This window comes from Heloderma suspectum, chromosome 9 (assembly GCF_057233095.1).
Source record: "Heloderma suspectum isolate Gila_16-S chromosome 9, 16-S_ref, whole genome shotgun sequence".
Lineage (NCBI taxonomy): Eukaryota > Metazoa > Chordata > Lepidosauria > Squamata > Helodermatidae > Heloderma > Heloderma suspectum.
The window spans coordinates 12,425,338-12,447,550 of record NC_139466.1 but is presented as its reverse complement, the minus strand read 5'-3'; the positions used below and the strand labels follow the sequence as shown (position 1 = coordinate 12,447,550).

The following is a 22,213-nucleotide window of genomic DNA, read 5'->3' as shown; positions in this document are numbered from 1 at the left end:
GGCCGTGGGAGCAGCGCGGCTGCCTTTATACCCACAGGCCTCCGCGGCAGGAGCGGCGGCGCCGCTGCTGAGGGGCGGGAAGGCGGGCCGGGCCGGGCCGCGCCGAGCGGGCGGGCGGGCTGCGCGAGGCCTGGCCCCGGGAGGGCTCGCCTCTGGGCGGCCCCGCAGCCGGGGCCCTGCGGTGTGTCAGTTGCGCCGGCCGCGAAACGTCGCGGGCCCACTGAGGGGGCTCCTCGCCGTGGGTCGGTCAGCGGCGCAAACGGCCTCGGGAGGTCGCGGGCCGCCCCGCCGCGCCGCGCCGCGCCGGCAAGCAGCGCTCGATTCTCGAAGAGGGGAAGCGCCGTGCGAGCGGAGCGCGCTGCTTGTCTCGTTGCGTCGCCGGGCGACGGGGCACGCTGGGCGCGACTCCCGGGCCCGAAGGCGCCGTGTTGCGCGGCCAGCGAGGCGCTCTTGTCGGCAAAGGGGCGGCGAGCCCCGAGCGTCCGGTGGGGCGGAGGGACGCCGCGTAGAGGGAAGAACTCTAGCCATGCTCTGGTGGCCGCATGCCGGGGTGCCATTGCTTTGTAGATACCCAGATAAAGACATTTCATTCATTCATTCCATTTATATCCCGCCTTTTTTCCTCCTTAAGGAACCCAAGGCGGCGTACATAGCCCTCCTCCATTTTATCCTCGCAACAACCACCCCGTGAGGTGGGCTGGGCCGAGTGTGTGCGACTGGGCCAAAGTCACCCAGCGAGCTTCCGTGGCCGAGTGGGGACTAGAACCCGGATCCCCCGGCTCCCGGTCCAACACTCTCACCGCTACCCCACACTGGCTCTCTGACGTGAATAAATACCTTCCCTTTCTGCCCGTTTTTCATGCGCCATATATTCCTTCTGCTTTTCATGTTTTACAGAACTTTTGTCTGCGTTTCATGTTATAATACGACTGCGCCTTTCCATTTTGTCTGTCCTGGAGAGAAAATCTGTGGAAGTCTTTAGGAGCAACTGTTCCATGAAATATCATGGAGCCCCTAAGTCTGTGCAAGGTATTATGTGAACAGGTGCTGAGAAAGTGCAGGGATAAAGAGCTGGTGTTTGAGATGTCGCTATAATCACCTTAGTTATTGGTCTTCAGTGGCCTAGAAATCCTTCACATTGTGGATCCAAGTTTGCCTTTCCAATATAGTGAGGGAATTTTCCTTCAGGTTCTCTTCTTGAAAACATGACCCTTGGCATCTTGGCCGCCCTTGGAGGCAGCCGCACAGTCTGTTATCTGGAAAGGGGCTGGATGTGCCTTCCCTGGACTGGGGTGCCCACAACAGGCTCCTTCTTAGAAGAGGCATTAATATATGGAAGGAGAAGGAGACACGAGTCATGTCTAAGCTAACAAGGTGGCAAGGTGGCTAATTCCACATAAGGAAGAGGCGGGAGGAAGAAAGGTACCAAAGGAAGACAGAGTACCGCTTCGTAAGGACATTTGAGCCTGCCAGCCACTTGGACTAATGGGTGGTCAGCACGGGGAGCATCACTATCTTGTGATTTTCAGGGCCTCAGGTACACAGACCCCCAGAATCAAACTGAGACCACCCCACATCAAGCTATTGTATCTGTTGGACAGAAAAGAAAAATACAACAGCTAATAATGTATCTCTCACTAGGATTGTTCACAAGTAACATCTTTAGATGGAGGAGACGAGAGAGGAATTTTATATGCTAGAAGTTCATGAAATGGAACACGTGCAGCTACTAGCCCATGTGCTGAATGTAATGTATGATCAGGGTGGATTGCATCTTAGGACTGAATTCAGGAACTTGGAAACCAAGCTCGTATTATCCCCTTTTAGCCCATCCCATAACACCACCTGCACTCTGTAATGTAAGCAGCTAACTAAACTGGGAGTGGCCAATATTGTAATATTTGAAGTTACAGGCTTGGTGTGCCTGCTAGCATTACAGCAAGAAAAGGGTACTGGGTTTGCTTGCAAGATAGCTGTAAGCCTAGCTCTACAAGGAAGGAGTGCAAGACAATTGATAAGTGGTAAGCAAACATCTACCAGATTCTAATAGTCTGGTGACAGGTAATAACCGCCTTAGAGGAGGATCAACTTTTACAATAAAAATCTCCGGATTTTGTCCTAACTGTAAGCTATGTTAGATAAGCACATAAGGAAAGCTAGGAGAAATACAGTGGTAAAACAGTGAACCCTGAGTCAGTTCATCTGTTTTAAAAGCTCCTGCATAACAGGCACGGAAGTAAACTGAACCACCTTCAAAGTGGCTTTTGAATTAGAATTAGGTCTCTGCAGTACCGTTTCATTAAAAAGGTATCTTTTTAAATTAAGACTGCAATCCTATGGACACTTACTTGGGAGTACATCCCACTGAACCAATAGTGCCTTCTTCTGAATAACCATGTAAAGGACTGGATTATAAGTTACCCAAACAACAGGCATAAAGAAGTGTTCATTTTTTATTTCATATGACTTAAGCAGGTGTTAAAAAAATCAAGTGAACTTCCACCAAGTTACACTTTTCCAAACATCATTACATTCTCTACCAGTCAAGACAGAGTCACCTGTGGTGGCGGCAACATGAATCAATCGATAATGAGAAGGCAAATGTATTTAAATCTGTTTTACATTACTCCCCCCCCCAACCCCCCAGTTGAACGTGTAGTGTTTTACTTGGTAAAAACAAGCAAAGTATCAATTCATCCACACTCGACAGAATGAAACACACACTTCTTGTGGATATACAACCAGCAGAATGTTTTAAAGGTTGCACTGAAAAAAAAGATGTTAATAAACTGCAAGCAAAGAAAAGGCAATTATATTAGAGTCTGCATAGTTTTCAGTCACAGAGTTTTATACTCTTCCATTTAGAAAAGCCTGATGGGATAAATATGAGTTTTTTTGTAATTCAAGTTATGCATTTCATTTCTGAGATTGGTTTTCCGTTAGGGAAACTGGCCATTTATGTGCAATGAAATACCGAACACAAAAGAATTGCGAGAATGTGAAATTTAGAGGATATGTATCAAGTGGAAATAAATCATGCTTTAGCTAGCTGAACTTACTAGTACTTCAGTCTATCCCTGAAGAAGTAGTGCAAATTTCTTAGTATACTATTTACTGTATTAATGTGCTCTGTTTCTCTTGTAATGAAAATATACTATTTCTAAAATATTCCAATGTCCTCTAAACTAAGAAATTTATAGTATTTATGGACTCTGACTTTAAACTTTAGAACCCAAAATATTTACACTTTACAAAATAAGACTATTTCATACACTCAAACTTAATTTACACATTATCCTATAATATCCTTGTTGCTTTATATTTTGTGGATCAAAACTTACACATACAATAATTTACAAATGGTAGACAAACACCCTCAAAGAGCCAAACTTTTTAAAAATAAGCCATGTTAGCTATGAACAGTCCTTCACAAATCCTATGCTTTAAGTTGTTCTGAACTGACCAAATACCACTTTAAAACGTTATATCCTAAGCAAAATATGAATTAAAAGATCAAGTCACAAGGTTTATGCTGACTCTACAAGTGCTTGTAACATGACATTTTTAAAAGATTCCTGAAAGGAACAAATTATAAAATTTAACAGAAGGCTGACATGAAGACAGCAAACCAAATGATCTACAAAATTTAAATCTCTTCAGTGCACACTATTTTCTGTAAATTGTTTTAATATATTTGATAAAAGATGAATCCATTAAGGGAACATGTTACATACACACACCCATTATATTCCATCTCAAGAAGAGAACATTAATCTACTTTGAAGATAAGGCTGCTGCTCTGAACAGGCACATCTTTTTTAAGGAAACTTCAGTTGTGATAGCTTATTGCTACCATTGCAATAATTTTATTTAAGCTGTAAGAAATTATATAAAGTGTACTTCACACAGTAATTGCTCCTCAAGACTATGTGTCTTCTGATAACTACCTCCTGCTCTCTTCTCCAAAGGCTTCCACACATGATTCAGCGAAGTCCTTATTGGCATTTGATGGCACTTTGCTCAATAAATGAACTTAAATATGAATTTTAAGTTTGAGCAAGACAGAGACTGTTGATGAAAATCAATTTATATTACTCTAAAATGGTGATGGTTATTATTGAAAGCATTCGTTAAATATACTTGGATGCTGCAGAAGAAGAAAAATCTTTAAAATATTGTAACTGCTAGTTTGATAACATGTTCCCAGGCAAACGTTTCTGAAAGGCACATAATCAATTTAAAAAGTCCACTTGTATTCAAATCCTCTCCTATATGGTCAGATTTTAGGAAGAAGCTCTACATAAGGCATCAGTGTTTCCTCTTATCCAATACATCAGAATAAGCACCGCTCATGATGACAATGTTCAAAGAAAAGAATCCAACCAGTCTCCTTCAAAAGTGAGTTTGCACATGTGACATCATCTGTGAGGAAGATGAAGAGGAGGAGGAATTGGAAAGTTTGGGATTGTTTGTAATTTGCAGTTCTTCTAGCCTCCTCATGTAGTCATCACGCAGTGCTAGTAGCTCCATGTAACGCTGTTCAACTGGATTCGGCTGCTAGACAAAGTTAAAATGTTTTAAAAATATGTTATTTTGACCATATACTGAAGACCCACCACAATCTGAACTTTAAGTACATTAATGGAAGCCTCTGTCTTTAAGACCATATATGCTGATAGCTGTCACTATTTTTACTGCATCCTTTCTTAAAATAAATACAACCAGCCTAGTTCTCCACAGTCCAGAATGAACAATCCCCCTGTCTTGATTAAGATGTCTTGCTAGTAAGCTTCTTGATTAGAAAAGTATTACCTTTCAAAAATCAGCCCAATGATATATTGATCCTCAGTGGGCCCATTTGCACGTAATTGTGGGTGTGCTGCCACCATTTTTAATATGTAACCTCCAATCTGCCCAATCAGAGGTTATTTCATGGCATGCAAACCCAGACACTATAGGTTAATCTTGGGTTAAGCAACCCACATTTAACCTAAGAACTAAACTGAACTGTGGTTTTTTTAACCCATGATTAACCCATAGTGTCTAGCTTTGCATGTCATGAAATAATCTCTAATTGGGTTGATCTGAGGTTGCATATTCAAAATGGCAGTGGCACATAACCACAACAAATCTTGGGTTAATTAACCCAGGATTTGCCACCATTACATGTGAAACAGATAAGCATGTTCAAAATTCCTTGTACTGACTGTGTTTGTATTAGCTGATTTGCTAATTCCATTAATTTAAATCCGCAATACTGGTCATATTCACACACAGCCATGACCCAGAATTCAGGAGAATCCTGCCTTATTGTGAATGAGCTTGACTCCTCCCACTAGTGCAACTGACTAAGCAAACTAAAACCAGTTTAGCATGTTATCTGAACCCAGGATCCTAGTTTGTTGTAGCCATTACAAGTCAGGAATTGCAAACCAGGGTTAAGGGGAGGGCCATGGCAGGGAAGGGCCATAGCTCAGTAGTAAAGCAGATGCTTTGCATGCAGAAGGTCCCAGGTTCAATCCCTGGCATCTCCAGGTAGGGGTGGCAAATTCCTGCCTGAAACCCTGGAGAGCTAGATGGACCAATGGTCTGACTGAGTATAAGGCAGATTCCTATGTTCCTTTGATGTGACAAACCATGACCCCAGATTCAGAAAGCATGCAAAACAAACCATTTTGTGTTTGTTTAGCCTGTCACACTAATAGGAAGAGCCAAACAGGGACTAACTGGATGTGGGCAGCAGTATACAGCTTTTTTATGCTAAGCTAGAATTCTGGCTTACAGTTGAATGTGAACACAGCCACTAGCCCTATTTGCACAACCAGTGGGTTGTCGGAGGATAGGTGCATTGCCTGCAGCATACCCGCCTCTTCCCCTTTTACCCCACAACCCATGATCAGCTCCTACATAGGTTGTGGAGTGTGACATGCAACCCAGACCACTGGGTTGTTTAGGGGCTAAACAACCCAGTAGTTAATCCAACAACAAACCATGGGTTAATCGCCTGCTCGTCACTGGCAACTCATAACTTTTTAAACCAATGGGCTGTCATGTGTGAGCTAGGTCACCAGATCACAGTACTAAGAAAACCTCCCACTGAGGAACAAATGCTCTTACAGCGTTTCGTGTGTGTGTGTGTGTGTGTGTGTGTGTGTGAGAGAGAGAGAGAGAGAGAAAATCTAGAGCATATAAAATTTCTCAAAGCATGAAACCATCTCAATTCCCAAAGCTCCTTGCTTTTCTGGTGCCTGTCCAGCCACAGGTCTCTTAAGAGCTTGAGCCCAGCACAGCTCTTCTGCTGCCCTGTTCCTTTGATCAGCTTGCCATCAAGGCAAGGACAAACATGAATGTGATCAAGCACGTAGTCTATCATTGTTATAATTCCATTTAGGAAGGCTGGACCACCATTTTCTTGAGTTGTACTATACCACCTGCCCTAAAATATTTAATTTTTCCTGTTGTAATGTTATTGTTTGCTTGAAACTTTGTTACAGCCTGTGGCTAAAAACAAATAACTTTACAAGTTTCTTCCAGTAAACTAATTTGTAGTTTCAATTTACTAAAATGTATTCCCTTTTATCCATACAAAAGTTTTCAAAACAAACATTTAAGATTTTCTGTGACTGCAACTCTAAAAGTCATACAGAATACAGCCTGGCTTTCTTCCAGCCCCCAGAGTGCTGTAAACACACTACAGAAAACACTGCCTGAAGACGGCTGCTCCTTTCTAGTGGCTCACTGACAAAGACTGTGTTTGTCAAACACAGAAGCTCTCTTCTCTTTTTGCTCCCAGCTGTTCTACCAAATCTTGAGGATAAGAAATACCAAGTGAGTACCATCTTTTTCTGCTTGGTGGATCAACTCTGAAACAGCAGTTAACCAGCAAGGGAATACATAAAATGCTTGAATAGCAACCTCAAGGACCCACAGAGACTCAATACTGAGACAGAAAAAAGGACCACTCACTTTTCACTACAGTTCTCTAATTCTCTTATCCCAAGCACATTTCCATGGCACTTACTTCAAAATAAGCATGCTTATGTCTGGCTTCCAGTGTTACCCCAAAGCAGAGGTGTAAGTTTTCATGCATTTGTTTTCATGCTTCTGATTTAATGTCTGAAGGGAGAAATCACAACTCTCCCAAACAATAAGATCTGCAAGTACCAGATGTGAGAAAGTTCACTCATCTTACCTCAAGGGGAGAAACAGGTTTCCCCTTCAGACATTAAATTTAGAGCAGAAAAAGCTGATACAGCAGTGACTTGTATGGCAGTTTCCTTGCTTCAGCATAACATCCAATGGGCCAATTTGTACAATCAAATCAGCCCACCATGGGTTGTTTAAGCCATGGTTAGGGTTAGAGCTGCTGCACATGGCAGCTGTATTTTATATATTCAACCCCCGACTGGGGGTTGCCATTGCATCCAAACCTGGCCACCATGGGTTATGCGAGAGTTAAACAACCCTGGCATAATCTTTCCAGACCCAATGGTTAAAGAGAAATAGTTTTGAGTAAGGTTCCTGGTTCTGGGCCAAAGACCTTTCCCACAAACACAATTGTGTGTAGATATGTTTTAAGATTAGTTGCAAATGGTGCCATCTTAAAATACAGTACTAGCTAGAAGTGTACTGTTTCATGCCTACACAGTATTTTATATAAACTAAAATGAACAATCTCAGTCAATGGGTAAGTCCAATGGGTAAGAAAGTAAGCCAACTACTGAAACCTCCCCTGTATGCCATAAACATCCAGAAATTCAGCATGGTTTGGGATTCAGTCTTTAAATAGCAGCTTTTCCAGGTCTCAGTATAAGCACAACAGGGAATGTACTAGCAGACTACACACACCAGTGTATCATCCAGTGTATCATCCAGTGACAGAAGCAAATCTTTGCTAAACTAAAGTGACTGGCTTTGTCTCAACTTGGAGAAAGCTCTATTCTTTTAAATCAAACTTGCAGGTTTGCTGGTCAGACCTTAGATAAAATTAATTAATCCACAGCTTGATTGGAATAATTTTCTACTGAAGAATGCTGCTCTTTGTATACTCCTAGGCTATTCTAGCTTCAGGCAAATAGGTCCATTAGCTGTCTCTCAGCCACTCCATTAAAAGTTAGAGAAGGCCATGCACCTTACCACGTGAGGAAGTAGAATGCTGATCTTGTTTGAATTGACAACCACTCCTCCTTTACCGGGCTATATAAGACAGAGAAGTCCAGGGGAAGCAGTAACTCATGTATAGAGATGCTAATACTGCCTCCATCTCCCTTCCCCTTACCTGACTTTGTCAGTGCCAGACCCATTCACACCATGACGAGTGGCAACAGCAGGTGGAACATGACTGGGGCAGCTGCAGTTGAAGAACAGCTTTTAGGCCCACGCTTGTCAGCTTTTGGGGTGTCAGGCAACACTGGTATATTCACGCACATCAGTGAGATGGAGAGAACAAGAGCATAGGTGTATGGTATGGCATGTGTCCTGTGTATGTGAGAAAAGGGGGAGTGATTTGTGGGTCAGTATGCTATCTGTGTCTATTTACCTGCCTATATGCCTAAGAAAGAGGGGAGAGGAGGAAAGTGCATGTGTACAGAAAATCTTTTTATACTGTTTATTGCAATTTTTAATATATTTGTATTTATTACTTGTAAGCCACCTTGTTTTTGTATATATTTATTACTTATAAGCTGCCTTGGAACGATCTATATCCAGAAAGATAGGATAATAAGAAGTCATGAAACTCTCCTCCATTAAAGTTTGCTGGATCTACTTGGCCAGCCTTTTAGAGGGCTAGAATGCTTCATTTTTAGATGGTTTGTGAGCAGTTGGGAGTTACTGTTTTAAAATGGTAACCACCTGCTTTATGTGGATTGTTAAATTGTTCTGAATTAGTTATTTTTTAAATATAAATTGTTTTCTTTGTTTAGAGTGGAATATTACTATGTTGTATCCTATTTTGAGAAGTAACAGAAAGCCACAGCTCTTTCATAAAACACATGGTTGTCATACAGATATCTCCAGTGAAAAGGATCTTCACTAGCATGACTTGAGGACTCTGGAGAGCTGCTGCCAACAGAGAATACTGCACTAGATGGCCTGATGACCTCACTCCATATAAAGCAGCTTCATATTTTCATGACTTTGGTTAAAAAAAAACAGTTATGAATCTATAAATAAAAGTGCCACAAACACCACATTAGCCTTCAAACAGTTCCCTTAAAGAAAAAGCTTACTTGTTGCCTAATCCTTGGGTTCCACCGAATATAATAATTTACCCAAAGTTCCAAGTGGCGCATACTTGCTACAGGATAAAGAGCACGATTCAATTCTTTAGTATAAAAGGGGTTTGTATATTTTGATTTTGCGCTGTTGATCAAGGACCACAGAGACAATGTTTTTTCACTCAGTTTCTGCGAAGAAAATGAAAGCGTCAGAATCATTTTCAGCTACTTGGCACACCACAGAAGAGCTTTCAGCTTGGCAGCTTTTGCATTTCACATAGCAGTTATCTTGTATAATCACAGAGGCAATACACATATCTTCATTAAAAAGCATCTTATTTTTAATTGCACATAAATGAAGGTCAGAACACAATCCTGCTGGATTAGACCAAAGGCCAACCTAGTCCAGCAATCTGCTCCCACAGTGGCCAACCAGATGGCTATGGGAAGCCCACAAGCAGGACATGAGCACTACAGCACAATCCTGCTTGTGTTCTCCAGCAACTGGTATTGTGAAGCATTCTGCCTGTGATACTGGAAATAATATATAGCCATCCTGGATGATGATGAAAATACTTTATTGCTAGCATTCTATCATCCATTTTGTTTCATCCACACATTCTTGCTACGAGATCTGGCTATGCAAAGTGTAAGTTACTGAAGACATGCAGCTTTCATGTTACATGTCACTACACTAACTCACCTCTTTCTCTCTTATGAAGTCAGTGCTGTACAAGAAAGTACCAAACCGGCAGCTATACAAGTGATCCAGAATTGTAATCAAAAATTGTTCATTGAATTCAAAGGCTGTAGGAAACTAGACACAAGGAAGACAAAGTTCAGAATAAGATAGAAATACTCCATTAACATAAAAAAAGTTTAATGGGGCAACAGTGATGAATGTAGAACCAAAATTATTTAATTTTTTTCCCTTCCATTTCTCCAGTGACTTCTCAAATGCTGCTTCAAAGTTATACTTAAAAAACCCTATATTTCACCTTATTCTGCAATGCAGCTTACAACAGCTTGTATCAAACACTGCAACAATAAAACAAAATCCAGCAAAAAATAGTACAAAGAAAAACCAGTAGGAACAGCAGAAGTGAAAACAACTGTGACAAATCCTAGAAAATTTACTAATTCTGCAGAGCTACATCCTTGCTAGAAAAAAATTAAGTTCTTCAATCAAGCTGGAGAAAGTAAGAGCTTTGCATCTCTCACAACGTGTTTTCTTCCATATTATGAATAGGGCAGTGAAATTTGCAACATGATCCTATGCATGTTTACTTGCAAGTAAATCACACAGTGTAGAGTGCAATTGAGGTCAAGTGTGAATCTATTATACCACAAAATTTCTCCAACTGTTTATACTGACAAACAACCTAGCATGAGGAAAAAACAAAACAGTGCTAAATACTTCAAAGGAAAAAGTAAATGAAGCAGCTACTGGCTCCTTTGCAAGTTTTTTTTCCTCCTGATTCTAAGGGCTAGTTTAGGGACTCAATGAAGCTTTAAAATTAGCCCCTTGAGGCCTTCTGAAAAGCTCCCTCTGAGTTGTCCATGGTGTCCAGGACTTGGACAACAAATAGAGAAAATTTTGATACCTTTTAACATCTACATGAAACCTTTGGTGAAGTCATCCAGAGATTTGGGCTTTGGTGTCATCAATATGTGCATTAACCCAGCTCTACTTCTCATTTTCCTTGTTTAAGCCTGGGGAGGCAGTGGAGCAATTTGGAGGCAATTTTGAAATTGAGGGTGAACAAATGTAATCCAGATAAGATGGAAATACTGTTGGTGAGGGATTCTGATGAACTTGGAAGGGGTTTTTATCCTGTTTTTGATGGGGATAATCTTTGATCTGTCTCTACTTATCGATGTGCAGGTGGCAGGAGTGCCTTTTACCAGCTCCACCAACTGTATCTTTCTTAGAGAAGTTAGACCAGGCCACAGATAGTATAACATGTTTTGGTCACTTCCAGGTTGGATTATTTTAATGCTCGCTCTGACTGCCCTTGAAGACAGTCCAGTTCAACTGGCCATTCAGGATGCTGACTTTGGTCTTTAAAACCCTGTTCCCAGGCTGTTTAGGGCACCTTAGGAATCACAACTTCCATGAACTAGTTTGGGGACTTCACTCATCTTCGCAGGCTCTTCTTGCTCTCCCAACTAGAGGCTTGGCTAGTGGAGATGAAAGAAAAAGCTTCTTTGATAATGGCATCCAGACAATGGAATAACCTCCCCAGGGAGATGTTTCTGGCCACCTCATTGCCCATTTTTAAGAGGGCGCTTGAGACTATTAGTGAAAGCTTTTCATAGAATAGTCATAGAATAGTAGGGTTGGAAGGAGCCTGCAAGGCCATCGAGTCCAACCCCCTCATGCTAGATTGTTTGTCAGTATAAACAGTTTGGAGAAATTTTGTGGTATAATAGATTCACACTTGACCTCAATTGCACTCTACACTGTGTGATTTACTTGCAAGTAAACATGCATAGGATCATGTTGCAAATTTCACTGCCCTATTTATAATATGGAAGAAAACAAGTTGCGAGAGATGCAAAGCTCTTACTTTCTCCAGCTTGATTGAAGACAACTTAAGTTTTTTCTAGCAAGGACGTAGCTCTGCAGAATTAGTAAATTACTTACAGGACAACTCCCAAACAATTACATGGGTAAAACCAAAGGGAAGTAAGCAGGATTAAATCTGTCACTACACCATCTTTTGGGAACACAACTTACCTGTTTAGACATCTGCCACACACAGTCAATGAACTGGAGGAAGATGGGCGACCTGTCAGCATCAGCATGATTTTTATCTCCATGACCAATTCTCTGAAATGAAAATCATACAAACCTCACTTGACTCTGTTTGAGGAATAACTGACCTTTCAAGAGAACTTTAAGATTGACTTTTAAATTTCGTTATATTGGAGCTGAGAAAATCCAAATGAGTGGAGATGTCCCAAATTGTGATTCTCTGTTATTAGTTTATATGTCATTGTTGTCCCCCCCACCCACCGCCGAGAGATTGAAAGATGGTAACATACCAAATGTAAGGATTTGCTGGATTTTCCTTAATGAATTTAATTGAGAATGCACAGCCCAGGATGAAGTCCTTTGTCTTTCCCAAAGACAGAGAATGTTTATTGTAGTAAGGCACTTCACCCAAGAGCACAACCAATGGGACTTCACAGGTGCTTCACTTGGGTTGGGTTGTGTCCTTGGATTTCCCCTATTAAAAGCTGTGTTCTTTTAGATTTCAAGAACGAGTTAGGGAACATAGCTTTGACTGGATTATGTTCTCTAACTTAGCTTTTTCTCCTAGTTTACAACCCAATTAGATAAATGGTGAGCCTATTCTGTTTAGGAAAATGCATTTCACAAGTATTACCAATTTATATGTTGGAAATCATAAGGAAAACATTAATATGAAAGAGAAGAAAATTATCAACAATTCTCATAGAAACACTCCTATTCTACAACTCCCCCTACAAAAAAAATTCCCACTTTCTAAAACTTGAACACACTGCTAAAGCATCAGCCTTCATTCACCAGATAGGACAGCTCATTTATTCAAAGTCAGCCCCATTTCCCAAACAACTTGAAACTAGATGGCACAAACAGAGGCTTTTAAAATGGACTTGGAGCTGTTTTCAAAGGGCACATTAGCTTATTATTGAAGCAGCAGTTAGCTGCCAAATTTTCAGAGTTATGCTCCTATACAGCAATGTGGTTTTGCTTAAGGCAAAGATTTAAAAGCCATGCCTCTTTGGTCTGGGAAAATCAGCTCAAGAACACAGTTAGCTCTGCAGTCCAAGTTTGCTTTAATGGCCTAATGGGAAACTAACTCAGATAAATCATGTTTATGTACATGATAGCTAGGCACAAAACACTATTCTTTAGATCAGTGTTAAATCAACAACAGCAATGGAACAGTCCAACTCTTGCAAATATGGTTTTAATCCTTCTACTGATTTACAACACATTTTAATGTTTTCATATTTTAAAGCTTGAAGTGCATGGCAAGCATCTTAAAATTTAAGAATAAGAAGAGGGAGGTTAATGCCTTTCCAGGCCATGTTGCACACAGATAAATACTACTTCAAAAGGTTCTGTAAAATGTCACCACCAAAACATTCCTGGAGGAAAAGCGTATGAATATAGACTGTGAGTCTGTAATTGAGCTGAGTCTTCCAAGTGTCAGAGCAACTTTAGTATATCCAATCCAATCTCAGTCAGCCTACAAAATGCATTTAGGCACAGGCAGCTGAAGGGAGTTCACAATTAAATCACAATTAAATGCAAAAGAACATAAAAACACATGTCTTAAAATTATACTACAACACTGACGACTGCCTTCCCGTATAATGCTATGCAACACATAATATCAGTGGTTCAGATGATTCAACACGCTCACTTTATGCATATCTCAGTAATGCTCAAAGACACCCCATGAGGTAGGTTGATACGATCCTCCTACTGCAGATGGAGGACAATAGCTGAAGGTCTGCTTCGGCCCAGCAAGTTCATGACTGAAAGGAAATTAGAACTGGGAACTTTCTAATTCACAGCAGAGTTTGGAAATAACTCAGCTCCATGTGGGGAAAGAATGTCTGCATTATGTATAAAAACCTCAATCCCATAGTTGATTTCTGGATTTTTTCCCCAGGGAATCAATTGAGGGTTATGCAGTTTTTCTATCCCCACACAAACATACGGGAACAGCAGAGGTCGCAAGTACATCTCTCCATGCAATGGGCCAAAGCAGACCTTCAGTTGTTGTTTGAACTGTTCCAGAGTGATAACATACTGACATAATTTTGAGTTACTCTCTTCCACAGAAGGACCTTGAATTCTGCATAATTTGGCATTTTGCTACACCCATTTTACAATTACTTTGACCTCCAAACAGTGAAAACTAATGAAGACATGTCTTGAAATAGTCCATCCTGGACACTGTTCTTTGCTTCTTCATAAGGCATAATCCTGTGACTATATAGTAATTACCCCTGTTTTATCCTTAAGTCCTTTACACTCCCCTAATTTTCCTTTGTGATGTATTTAATTCAGTGACACAGAGGTCTATCGAAACCATTTTATTTACCAAGCTTAACCTATAGAGATGGTCCTACAGAAGCCTTTCATAATTTGGGTTGGAACCAGACTAAGTTATTCTTTATTTATTTTATGTATTAAATTTATTAATCTCCCATCTGGCTAGTCACTCAGCCACTCTGGGCGATATACAATTATAGAGACAGTTTAAAACAATAACATTCTACATTAAAAACATCATATTTCTAAAAATACCCTAACCTACCCCAAATGCCTGCCTGAACAACCACGTTTTTAATGCGTGGGAATCTCATTAAAGAGGGGGTATGGCAGAGTTCCCTAGGGAAGGAGTTCCACAGAGTGGGGGCCATCACAGAGAAGGCCCTCTCCCTCGTCCTCACCAGGCTAGCTGTCCTAGCTGATGGGCCAGAAAGAAGGCCAGCCAAAGCTGATCTTGTTAAGCAGCCTGTCTGGTGTGGCTGGAGGCGCTCCTTAAGATATGCTGGGCCATAACTATGTTGTTGTTGTTGTTCAGTCGTTCAGTCGTGTCCGACTCTTCGTGACCCCTTGGACCATAGCATGCCAGGCCTTCCTGTCCTGCGCTGTCTCCCGGAGTGTGCTCAAGTTCATATTCATTGCATCGGTGATGTTATCTAGCCATCTCATCCTCTGCCGTCCCCTTCTCCTTTTGCCTTCAGTCTTTCCCAGCATCAGGGTCTTTTCCAGAGAGTTTTCTCTTAGCATTAGGTGGCCAAAATATTTCAGCTTCAGCTTTAGTATCTGTCCTTCCAATGAGCACTCAGGGTTGATTTCCTTTAGGATGGACTGACTGGACCTCCTTGCAGTCCAGGGGACTCCGTAAGAGTCTTCTCCAGCAACACAGTTCGAAAGCATCAATTCTTTGGCGTTCAGCCTTCCTTATAGTCCAGCTCTCACAGCCATACATTACTACTGGGAAAACCATAGCTTTGATTAGATGGAACTTTGTCGGCAAGGTGATGTCTCTGCTTCTTACTATGCTGTCTAGGTTTGCCATAGCTTTCCTCCCCAGGAGCAAGCGTCTTTTAATTTCATGGCTACAGTCACCGTCTGCAGTGATCTTTGAGCCCAAGAAAGTAAAATTTGTCACTGCTTCCATTTCTTCCCCTTCGATATGCCAGTTAGTGATGGGGCCAGATGCCATGATCTTCGTTTTTTTAATGTTGAGTTTCAAACCAGCTTTTGCACTCTCCACTTTCACCCTCAACAAGAGGCTCTTGAGATCCTCTTCGCTTTCTGCCATTAGGGTGGTATCGTCTGCATATCGGAGGTTGTTGATAATTCTCCCGGCAATCTTAATTCCGACCTCTGATTCATCCAACCCGGCGTTTCTCATGATGTACTCTGCAGATAAGTTAAATAAGCAGGGCGACAATATGCAGCCTTGTCATACTCCTTTCCCAATTTTGAACCACTCGGGTGTTCCATGTCTGGTTCTTACTGTTGCTTCTTGACCCTCGTACAGGTTTCTCAGGAGACAGGTAAGGTGGTCTGGTACTCCCATCACTTTAAGAATTTGCCACAGTTTGTTGTGATCCACACAATCAAAGGCTTTAGCGTAGTCAATGAAGCAGAAATAGACGTTTTTCTGGAATTCTCTTGCTTTCTCCATGATCCAGCGAATGTTGGCGATTTGAACTCTATTTCCTCTGCCTCTTCGAAACCCAGCTTGTACTTCCGGTAGTTCTCGGTTCACATACTGCTGAAGCCTAGCTTGTAGGATTTTGAGCATCACCTTGCTGGCATGTGAAATGAGCACAACTGTGCGGTAGTTTGAACACTCTTTGGCGTTGCCCTTCTTTGGAATTGGAATGTAAACTGAGCTTTTCCAGTCTTGTGGCCACTGTTGAGTGTTCCAAATTTGTTGGCATATTGTGTGCAGCACTTTAACAGCATCATCTTTTAGGATTTTAAATAGCTCAACTGGAATACTGTCATCTCCGCTAGCTTTGTTGTTAGTAATGCTTCCTAAGGCCCACTTGACTTCACTCTCGAGGATGTCCGGCTCAAGTTCAGTGACCGCACTATCATGGCTATCAGGGACATCCAGATCTTTCCTGTATAGTTCTTCTGTGTATTCTTGCCACCTCTTCTTAATCTCATCTGCTTCTGTTAGGTCCCTGCCTTCTTTGTCCTTTATCATGCCCGTCTTTGCACAAAATGTTCCCTTGAGATCTCCGATTTTCTTGAAGAGATCTCTAGTCTTTCCCATTCTGTTGTTTTCCTCGATTTCTTTGCATTGTTCATTTAAGAAGGCCTTCTTGTCTCTCCTTGCTATTCTCTGGAACTCTGCATTCAGTTGGATATATCTTCCCCGTTCTCCCTTGCTTTTCGCTTCCCTTCTTTCGTCAGCTACTTGTAAAGCCTGGGCTGTAACTATATAGGGTTTTAAAGGTCAAAACCAACACCTTGAATTTGGCCCAGAAAACAACTGGTAGCCAGTGCAGCTCCTTCAGCACTGGAGTGATGTGATCTCACCGGCAGCTGCCTTTAATCAGGTGGGCCGCAGCGTTCTGCACCAGCTGCAGCTTCGGAACCGTCGTCAAGGGTAACCCCACGTAGAGCGCATTACAGTAGTCTAAACAAGAGGAGACCAGGGCATGTACTACCAATGGGAGCAGATGGTCAGGAAGGTAGGGGCGCAGCTGCCGTATCAGATGGAGTTGGTACAGCACTGTCCAGCTCATAGCTGACACCTGAGCCTCCATGGACAGCTGGGAGTCTAAAATGACCCCCAGGCTGCAGACCTGGTCTTTCAAGGGTAGCTGTACCCCATTCAACACCAGGTCGACATCCCCCAACCTCCTCTTGTCTCCCACCAAAAGTACCTCGGTCTTGTCAGGGTTCAGCTTCAGCTTATTCCTCCCCATCCAGCCACTCACCGTCTCCAGACATTTGGACAGGGATTCTACGGCCAACCTTGATGAAGATATGAACGAGAGGTAGAGCTGCATGTCATCCGCATATTGATGACACCGCACCCCAAACCTCCTGATGATAGCCCCCAGCGGCTTCACACAGATGTTAAATAGCATCAGGGAGAGGATGGAACCCTGTGGCACCCCACAAGTGAGTGGCCACAGGTCCGAAACCATTTCTTCCAGTGCTGCCCTCTGGTACCTGCCGGAGAGGAAGGACCGGAACCACCGTAATACGATGTGTCCAATGCCCAACCCCTCCAGGTGGTCCAAGAGGATACCATGGTCAACGGTATCAAAAGCCGCTGAGAGGTCAAGAACAAGGAAGGAGCATTCACCCCTATCCAGAGCCCTCCTCATATCATCCACCAAGGCGACCGAGGAAGTTTCTGTCCCATGCCCAGGCCTGAAGCCCGACTGAAATGGATCTAGATAATCGGCTTCTTCCAAGTGTGCCTTCAACTGCATTGCCACCACTTGCTCAATCACTTTGCCCAAAAATGGCAGATTCGAGACTGGGCAAAAGTTGTTCAGAACTTGGGGATCCAAGGAGGGCTTTTTTAAAAGCGGTCTTATCACTGCCTCCTTGAGAGCTGATAGCATCACTCCCTCCTCAAGGGAGGCATTCACCACCGCCCTGATCCCCTCACTCAATCTTTCTCTGCAGCCTATAATGAGCCAAGATGGGCAAGGATCAAGTAAGCAGGTGGTCGGCCTTACAGATGAAAGCACCTTGTCCACTTCCTCAGAAGGAAGAAGCTGGAACTGATCCCACAAAACCGGTTTGCCACAGACCGCCTCTTGAGCACTAACTGTATCCACAGTGCACGGAATAACACTCCTAATCCGATCAATTTTATCCACAAAGTGCCTTGCCAAGGCCTCACAGGAGGCCTTAGAATGCTCCAGCGGTTCTGGAGCAACTGGACCGACCAGGCTCTGGACCACTTGGGACAGCCTCCTGGGACAGCACTCTGCGGATGCGATAGAGGCAGCATAATATTCCTTTTTTGCTCCCTTCACCGCCACATGAGAGGTTGAAGATACAGCTCTAGCCCGTGTCTGATCGTCTCTGAAGCGAGATTTCCGGCACTCTAGCAGTCTCACCTCCTGTTTCAGAGCTTGTAACTGCAGATTGAACCATGGTGCAGTCCGAGCCCTGTTCAGGGGGAGAGGGCATTTCAGAGCCACCCGATCTAATGCCCCAGTGATTGCGGCATTCCAGCCACCTACCAGGGTCTCGACCAAGTGGCTGTTGGCGTGCTCCAGAGAATCCCCAAGCGCATTCAGGAATCCATTCGGATCCATAAGGTGCCTGGGGCGGACCATTTTAATGGGTCCTCCACCCCTGCGGAGGGGTTGTGGAACCGAGAAGTCCAATGTCACCAGACAGTGATCTGACTATGACAAGGGGGTGGTAGATATACCCCCGAATTCCAGATCACTCCCAGCTTCTCCAGAAACAAATACAAGGTCTAGCGCATGACCAGCTACATGGGTGGGCCCAGTTGGAATAGGGTGCAGCTCCCAGGAAGCCATGGTCTCCATGAAGTCCCAAGGTGCCCCCGTGACGATGGCCTCTGGATGTACACTGATGTCCCCCAACACCAATAAGTTAGGGGACTGCACATGCACATCAGAGACCACCTCAAGCACCTCAGCCAGGGAGTCAGTCATGTAGCGGGGTACATGAGCAGAATCCCCAGACTGCCCTTCAGGCCCAACTTCTAGTACATGCACTCAGCAACCTTGGTCTCCCAAAGAGGGGGTCTGGTGAAGACCAAGGACTCCCGGCAGATAACAACCACTCCCCCTCCCCGATCCCCAGCCCTTGGCTGCTGTGCATACGAAAACCCGGCTGGGCACATGGCCGCCAGAGTTAGAGCAGCAGCCTCAGCCAGCCAGGTCTCCATAATACATGCCAGGTCTGCACCCTCATCCAGGATCATGTCATGGATGAGGGATGTTTTCTGGGTAACAGACCTGGCATTGCAGAGCAGCAAATGAAGGCCAGAAGATGGAGTCACGCCTCCCCCAGCCATCCTTTGGCTCTGGACAGGCCCGGAACAGGGAACAGATATTACACATCTCTCCCTTGTTTCCCTTACCTGGCATGGCCTGCCCCTAGCGCTCTGCCAGCGCCTGCTGCCCAGCCTCGGTAGTTAGTTGCACTTAGATCCCACTGAAAATAATAGGACTTAGGTGCAACTAAATTAGTAGTATGGACACAATCCATGATGTGTAGTGGACAGAATACTGAGGAATTATATAACACTTTTGTGGGTTCAGAGTGCTTCACATATACTTCCTCAATAATGTTTAAAATAGCCATCTTAGGTTAGCTGGTGCCCTCATCCATTACAGATGAAGGGACTGAAGCGGAGAAATAGTGGCTCATTGTGTTGAAACTTCAGCTTGGTTTTTATTTATCCTCACCGATGCAAACTTGTGTCCAAAGCTTATCCACTCCTTTTGTACTAAGACTTCGAATCCCACAATTGTTCGATAGTAGCTGTCCAACATCAACATAGCTAGAGAGGTTAGCTGTGCTGTACGGTCCCAACCATCACTGCAGTGTACTAAGACCGAGCTCTTTCCAGAGGACACTTTGTCTGCTACTTGGATGGCACCTGTTAAAACAAGCTGACAAAAAAAAGGAATAAGCAACTGAGAATTTTGTGTGTGTTGAGATAACACCAGCAAGTCTACTATCTTGTATTTTTAATTAAACAACTAAGACCGCAATCCAGTTCTGGATTGTGAAACCAACTTTGTCTCATCCATACCTTGATGTGTTCAAGCCAGTGAGTTGACTCCAGACTAGATAGCCAGTGAGATTCTTCTACATGAGGATAAACAATGTCCTTCAGCTTTTTCAAGGATTCCCGCATGACATGAATATTATGGATATCTAGGAAGAACAGCTCAGCATTGGGATAGGCATCATCACTTTCATATCCTCCACCAGTTGCCTGGGAGTCAAAAGAGGAAGTGTATGCTTAGTTTCCATCACAGCACTGTTGCAATCTTTTTTTAAAGTAAAACACAAAGGTTGAGTAGTTATGTAATGCCATATTTTAAGCACAGAAAAAAGTAAACTGAATTCAAATAAGTTAGAATATATTGAAATGATTTTCATTCAGCTGATGTATCTGTTTATTGAATACAACTGATCAATCAATACAGAGAGAAAAAGATAGAGTAAGATATCCAAGCATTTCTACAAGAGGGCATGACTAGAAAGATATTTCCTTCCAGCCCGAGCAAGGCAATTCTAAATCAAAGGTGATGTAACATGCCCATATTTGCTATTCTTTGACATCATAAACCTTTGTCCAATAAACATTGTTTTAATCACAGCCTGTGATTAAATCATTGTTAAATGATTGTTTAATCATTGTTTTAATCAGGGCCATCTAATTCCATTTTAAAAGCTAGTTTCTCCTAATAAAATCTTTTCCAGTTCAATGGCTTCAAGATTATTATTATTTTGCCAAGCACTCCGAAAAATAACTACATGGCACTACAAAGAAAACAGTCAGAGTTTCCATAAGCTTCTTAAGCATTGTAGGTGTTAAGTCTGCTCCATGGCTGGTATTGGAGAATAAAAGACCAAAAGCACACACCCCTAAGGAGTTATGGAAACTCTGAACAGACTTTCCAAGGCATTTGGTGTCAACACATTCCCTAAATCAGAGTAAAAGTTAGCCAAGTTCCCTTAACTGTAGGGGAAACCAAGTGTTTCTATCAACATCATAGAGAGTAGTATGCTACAGAAGCCTATCTAGGCCCTGTCTGTCTGGAGCAAAGAGAGAGACAGTTAATTTTAGCTATGGAAGTGGCTGAGTAATCCTGGGGTGTGGACTGAGAAACAACAAAGCAAAGGGAGTAGCCAGAATGCAGGAGGGAAGGAATGCAGCCACTAAGCTTCTCATAAACAACTTCTAAATTTTGCATTTTTTCCCATTTAAGGATTTATAGCAGTGAATTTTTCCACTGTTTCCAAAGTTTAAGTCAGAATTACTTTGTGCTTCTTGGATCAAAATATTCCTACGGAAAAAAGGAACAGACAAGAGTTCTGGATATTGTAAAATATGCTTCATGTAACACACAAACAAGCCTATGTATTTTTGTGTTTAACATTCCCTCTACAAACCCACTGGTCTCTTAAGATCTGCTGGCAAGATCCAATTATCACCTATCAGGAAGCCAAACTTGTTGGCCTTCATAAGGTTTCAAGACATTCCTGTTTAAGCCAGCATTTGGGGAGGGGGGAACTGAACTAGCTGAACATTTCTATGTGGTTTCTTGTGGTTTTCTTTTGGCTATATTGGAGTTTTAGTATTCATGTCCATTGCATTTTATTGTCCTAGTGTATTTTTTTAAGTTATTTTTGTAAGTCACTTAGAGTTTACTGTTAACATAAGCAGGGCAGAGCTGTTTAAATAAACAAAATTTAGAGTTACTGGTAGCACTGACTACAGCATTTCAGTCTTGTTAGAAGGAACTTGTAGTGTTACCACAAGGCTTCCTTCAAGCAGAGTCTGTGTCTGTGACAAAATGATAATGTTTTGGTCAACCACCAGCACTGACTGCGCAGAATAAAATGTCATTTGCAGATTTAAAAAATCCAGACAGCATTCTGAAGAAGCAGCCATTTCTATAGCCTAATTAACACTGCAAATAAAAGGGGCTTAACAATAGTCAGGGATACTGTGAAGACCTCTGCTTACCTTATTAGCTACAGCATTTACACTGGGCCTCGCATCATAGATAGTCAGTTTCGAGACCTGGCCATTTGTTTCTCGTATGATCTCCAAATACCTTTCATCATCTTTGTTTCTTTTGCCACTCATACCAACAAGTGGCTGGCTGGAACGTGTGATAACAGCCTGGTTCTCTGGATGGATCCATGACAACACCTAATTGAGTGGCACAAAACATTCTGTTAGAGTCCAATTGTTTTCCTCAATTTCTTTCTG

The 22,213-nt window shown here is 42.7% G+C and overlaps 1 protein-coding gene across 5 annotated transcripts in view; it reads right to left on the bottom strand.

Annotated features, from left to right (window-relative positions):
• Positions 1–2,439: 2,439 nt before the first annotated feature.
• MTM1 (myotubularin 1) overlaps positions 2,440–22,213 on the bottom strand; it is a 54,780-nt gene continuing 35,006 nt past the window's right edge. For 3 of the 5 annotated variants that reach the window (XM_084813703.1, XM_084813701.1, XM_084813705.1), the window contains 7 exons: positions 21,965–22,153; positions 20,018–20,203; positions 19,668–19,874; positions 11,959–12,051; positions 9,922–10,035; positions 9,231–9,407; positions 2,440–4,557 (listed from right to left, as the gene is read on the bottom strand). In XM_084813703.1, coding sequence (XP_084669829.1) covers positions 4,393–4,557; positions 9,231–9,407; positions 9,922–10,035; positions 11,959–12,051; positions 19,668–19,874; positions 20,018–20,203; positions 21,965–22,153 — 1,131 coding nt within the window. In that variant the 3' untranslated portion in view covers positions 2,440–4,392. The remainder of the gene's footprint in view (positions 4,558–9,230; positions 9,408–9,921; positions 10,036–11,958; positions 12,052–19,667; positions 19,875–20,017; positions 20,204–21,964; positions 22,154–22,213) is intronic. The other 2 variants (XM_084813704.1, XM_084813702.1) reach the window with 1 other exon arrangement.